Source organism: Chenopodium album, chromosome 20 (genome assembly GCF_948465745.1).
Source record: "Chenopodium album chromosome 20, dcCheAlbu1.1, whole genome shotgun sequence".
Taxonomy (NCBI): domain Eukaryota; kingdom Viridiplantae; phylum Streptophyta; class Magnoliopsida; order Caryophyllales; family Amaranthaceae; genus Chenopodium; species Chenopodium album.
In genome coordinates, this window is record NC_137853.1 from 7,717,960 (window position 1) to 7,723,259 (window position 5,300).

Here is a 5,300-nt window from a genome sequence, read left to right on the forward strand (position 1 = left end):
GATGTCACAAAAAAATAATAAGAAGTAGGCCTTGCAATTTTTTCAACCATTAATTCAATCACCAAAGTTATTGCACCTCACAAACAAGTTAATAATACTTGTAGAATATTGTTAATTAAAGTTTTATACAAAGAAGGTAACATGAATTGGTTATATTAATGTTACGTTATTGGGAAAGTCAGGAGAAAATATAGTAGGAACTAGAGGGGCTTTTTGTTTATTAAATTGAACAAAAAAAATTAATAGATGATCAATCCCACATACTCCCTCCGTCCCTAATTAAATTACATTCCTACTTTCCTCTATTATGAGAGGAATAAATGTTAGAAATAGAAATGTAAAAAAGGGACGGATGGAGTAAAATGTAAAATGTAGTTTTTAAACAATAAGGTTTATGAGAAATGTCGCCTTTATTTATGGTCAAGAGTGTATGATTTTTTTTATAGAGTGAATTTTTACATTTCTCTCAACACTTAGCTCTTTTGCACAATTTATACATTACATGTAAGTTATAACAAATAACAACTACTCCTTGAAGAAATATACACTATATCCATTCTCAAAGGTTCGATGGACTTGGTTTACAAAGTTTTATTTCTTGCAACCCCTTTAATACTTTAATTTGCATCCTTTCCCCTCCTACCCCACTCTATTACATTTATATGTCCACTTCTCTTATGTTATCTACTTACTATTTACTTCTTGTGTCTTATCTTTATTTACATTACTTATACACCAAACAATTATTAAAACTTACAGAATATTAATGATTAAACTTTAGAATTGAAAGACATATACATTAAGAAATATTATAAGATAAATGAGAAACAACCCCTGCCAATCGAGAACATTATCATGTTATGCATACAAATAGCTCTACATTACCATTCAAAAAATAATATAGCTCTTCATTGACTGCCTCTTGCTTTGACTATTTATTCCACACATTCAGTATTATCACGTCTAGTGCAATAATTGCACGGTTGCACCACAACACGCAAAGAAGCTAGATTAGATCAGCCTCCCGTCAAATAAAGAATTGTCAGATTAGCCGCCTCCAAACTCTATATAAACACCCCTCATCATCTCTACATTTCCTCACATCAAAACATATACCATTTCATCATGAGTCCTATATCTACTTCTCTTGTTACATTTCTACTTTCCATCATTACCATCACTCATGCAACTACCATCACCGTAGTCAACAACTGTGACTACACCGTGTGGGCTGCCGCCGATCCAGGAGGCGGTCAGCAACTCGCTAAAGGAAACACCTGGGACGTAAACCCAGCACCCGGCACCAAAATGGCACGTATTTGGGGCCGAACTGGGTGCAACTTTGATGGCAATGGCAACGGCAATTGCCAAACTGGAGGCTGTGGAAAACTAGTGTGTGACCCGGGCAATTGGGGTACAATCCCAAAGACTCTATTCGAGTATGCTCTAGCACAACCCAATAATCCTACAGACACCATCGATATATCCCTTATCGAAGGCTTCAATATCCCTATCTCCTTCACTCCCACTTCCAACTCCGGTGCACTTGATGGGAAGTGTCGTACAATTAGTTGCACGGCTGATATTAACGGGCAGTGCCCTCAGAACTGGAAGGTTCCGGGTGGATGTAACAGTCCTTGCACGACACAAGGGATCGGATCGTGTGGTGCTAGTGGTGACTCTACATTTTACAAGCAAAGGTGCCCTGATGCTTACAGTTTCCCTGAAGATGATCAAAGTAGCACTTTCGCTTGTCCTTCTGGAACTAATTATAGGCTCACTTTCTGCCCTTGAACATTATTGATGAACAATTAACTCGGGTGTCAACTGTCAAGTGATACTACATACGATACATGTCATGTTGAATTAAAGTTATAGATTGATGGAAATTCAACTATATGTGTAATAAGCTAGAGCTAGATGTTCTTGTAAGTTCAGCTCTAGAATTCTGTATTTTCAGCTGAAAACAATAAAATGATCATAATAATAAGTAATTTTGTTTATTTATTCTCGTTTGTCTTTTCTATACCTCATTTATCTATATATTTCCTTCGTTTTTTTAGTTGCTACATTTTCATTTTCACGGTCTTATAGGCAATTTTTTAAGAAGAGAGAAAGAAAAATAAGAGGGATTCAAGTAGATAGAAAGAGATAGAGAGAAAGAAATATCAAAATAAAAAGTATTGCAATTAAAAAGAAACGGAGGAAGTATTAGTATGTGTTAAGTGCCACTTACAACCATTATTTGATGAAAATTTTGTCAAATATAAGCAAGCTGTTATCTGGTTAGCTCAAATTACATAGGAAAACCTTTTGATTAGATTATTATAATAACATGTGTCATAATATCATTGGTTTTCTTTTATATTTTAGATTAAAAAAAAATTAATTTAATTATTTAAAAAATAAATAAAGGAAATTTTGACAATTACCACCTTCTGTTATGTCCATTTTAGCAATTACCACCTTCTATTTTTTTTTTTTGAAAATTACCACCTTCTATTTTCAAAAACATCAAAAGTTATCACCTTCTTGCCTCTCAACTACCACATGACGTCATTTTGGGCTCATTACTTCCCTTTCCTCCCTATTTCCCTCACATTTCTAATTCCTTACTCGATTCTCATCCCCCCTTTCATTTTTTCCCCCAAACAATCAAAAACACTACAATTTACTCCTCCAAATCAAAATTGACGAACAATTATTGGTAGTTTGGGGGAAAAAAAGTGAAAGGGGAGATGAGAATCCAAATAGGAATGAGAAATGTGAGGGAAATACGGAGGGAAGGGAAAGAATGGGCCCAAAATGACGTCACGTGGTAGTTAGGGGGCAAGAAGGTGATAACTTTTGATGTTTTTGAAAATAGAAGGTAATTTTCAAAAAAAAAAAAAATAGAAGGTGGTAATTGCTAAAATGGACATAATAGAAGGTGGTAATTGTCAAAATTTCCAAAAATAAAATATATATACCCCTTGTTGCCCTCTCCATCCCACTCTGTAGCCGCCCCCACACTGCTCGACAACCGACCAATAACCATTTTAGACCACCCCTACTTGCCAATGGAACACTATAGACCACTTCTCGCCCGCTAGCCGACAAGAGGTCAACGGTAGGTTGTAGGTCTTTTGAACTAATATAAAAAATGCCTTCAAAAGGTCAATTTAGTTTTAGTTGATCAAAAGTTGAATTATATATTTTGAGCTAATCGTGCAAAAGTTAGCTTATTTTTCACACTTTTTCTTTATATATTATGCTCATATGTATGTATGTATATATATATATATATATATATATATATATATATATATATATATATATATATATATATATATATATATATATATATATGTACAAATCATTTTTAATAATAAATAGTTATGGATATTATTGACAATATAGAATATAGATGATGGTTTATCCAATGTGATGACACGTTTTATACTACTCTCATTTCAAATTAAATGACATGTTTTTATCATATTTGTCAATTAAATTCAACCGTAAGGATCTCAAATTATTAATAAGTATAAATATTAAAAAGTTGATAATTTGAAATCACACATTAAGAGGATTCTAATCAATAAGATCTTATACGACTATGTTTTTTTTCTTATAAATCACAATAACTAGTCAAAATAAAGTTTCTAAATATTGTCAAAACTCAAAATATATCAGCTAATTTAAAATGGAAAAAGTGCAAATTAAAATAACTCTAAGAGAATGGAAGATGTATGTGATGGTGTCTATTGACTACACCGTACTCACTTTCACAATGTATACTACGAATATATGAAAGCTGTGACAATGTCTACTAATATGCACTAGCCGTTCTCAAAGGTTCGACTCATTTCAAACTTTTACAATATTTGTGCTAACTTCTGTTGTTATCTTACGTCCTTTCCTATCTTACTCCACTATATTTACATTTTTCTTATGCTATCCACTTTTTCTATGTTTTGAGGGACTAATTAATAATAAATAATTCATGGACAATTTTCCACGGAAATAATTCATGGACAATTTTCCATAGTCCCAACTCCCAAGTGAGCCAAGTCAACAATGTGCTAATGTGCCAAATCTTTGACAACTCGATACAATTTAATAAACTATCATCATTTACCCCAAAACTTACGCAAACAAGAACAAATTAGCCGCCTCTAAACTCTATATAAACACCCTTCATCATCTCAACATTTACCATTTCATTTTACCATGACGACTTTATCTGCTTCCCTCGTTACAATATTTTTACTATCCATCATCACAATCACCCATGCAACCACCATCACCGTAGTCAACAACTGCGACTACACCGTGTGGGCTGCCGCCGATCCAGGAGGCGGTAAGCGACTCAATAAAGGAAACACTTGGAATGTAAACCCAGCACCCGGGACTAAAATGGCACGTATCTGGGGCCGAACCGGGTGCAACTTTGATGGTAATGGCAACGGCAATTGTCAAACCGGAGGCTGTGGTAAACTAGTGTGTAACCCGGGTAATTGGGGTACAATCCCAAAGACTCTATTCGAGTATACTCTAGCACAACCCAATAATCCAACCGACACCATCGATATCTCCCTTATCGAAGGCTTCAATATCCCTATCTCCTTCAGCCCCACTTCCAACTCCGGTTCACTTAGTGGGAAGTGTCGTACACTTAGGTGCACGGCTGATATTAACGGGCAGTGCCCGCGAAACTGGAAGGTTCCCGGTGGGTGTAACAATCCTTGCACGACCCAAGGTATCGGAACGTGTGGTGCTAATGGTGACTCTAAGTTTTACAAGCAAAGGTGCCCTGATGCTTATAGTTTCCCTAAGGATGATCAAAGTAGCACTTTTGCTTGTCCATCTGGTACTAATTACAAGCTCACTTTCTGTCCTTGAACATTTTCATCAACTATAGTCTTATAAAGTGCGCGATTTTCGCTTTTAAAACTATATGTGCAATAAGCTTAGAGCTTAGCTAGTTGTTCTTATATGTGTAGCTCTAGCATTCTGTATTTTCAGCTGAAAATAATGGCCATAATAATACGACTGAAGTAATAATAATTATGTTGTGTTTATTATATTTATCCTTGTTTGTCTAGTTTATACTTCGTCTATCGAGTTTTAAGTGCGACATTTTGTGGTTTACGGCCATTATTTCTTTATGAACAAAAATATTTAAGGTTGTTGGATTGTTCATTGTTCAACATATAATCTTTATTTATTTTATTTAATAATATATAGTTAAGTGAGAAAAACGAGGATGTATGTCATGGTGGTTGACTAATTCGTACTTGTTTAGACATTTTTACAAT

General features: G+C 34.6%; 2 protein-coding genes across 2 annotated transcripts; both read left to right on the forward strand.

Annotated features, from left to right (window-relative positions):
- Positions 1-1,113: 1,113 nt before the first annotated feature.
- On the forward strand, positions 1,114-2,007 carry LOC145597499 (osmotin-like protein OSML13). The gene has a single exon (XM_081653681.1). The coding sequence runs from the start codon at positions 1,126-1,128 to the stop codon at positions 1,792-1,794; it is 669 nt and encodes a 222-aa protein (XP_081509807.1). The 5' UTR covers positions 1,114-1,125; the 3' UTR covers positions 1,795-2,007.
- A 2,155-nt stretch (positions 2,008-4,162) lies between these two features.
- On the forward strand, positions 4,163-5,072 carry LOC145597455 (thaumatin-like protein 1). Its single transcript, XM_081653631.1, has one exon. It carries the CDS (start codon positions 4,213-4,215, stop codon positions 4,882-4,884), a length of 672 nt encoding a protein of 223 aa, XP_081509757.1. The 5' UTR covers positions 4,163-4,212; the 3' UTR covers positions 4,885-5,072.
- Positions 5,073-5,300: the final 228 nt, after the last annotated feature.

Bases quoted from the DNA above. Each gene is read 5' to 3' on its own strand.
- LOC145597499 (XM_081653681.1), top strand. From the start codon at position 1,126: ATGAGTCCTATATCTACTTCTCTTGTTACATTTCTACTTTCCATCATT.
- LOC145597455 (XM_081653631.1), top strand. From the start codon at position 4,213: ATGACGACTTTATCTGCTTCCCTCGTTACAATATTTTTACTATCCATC.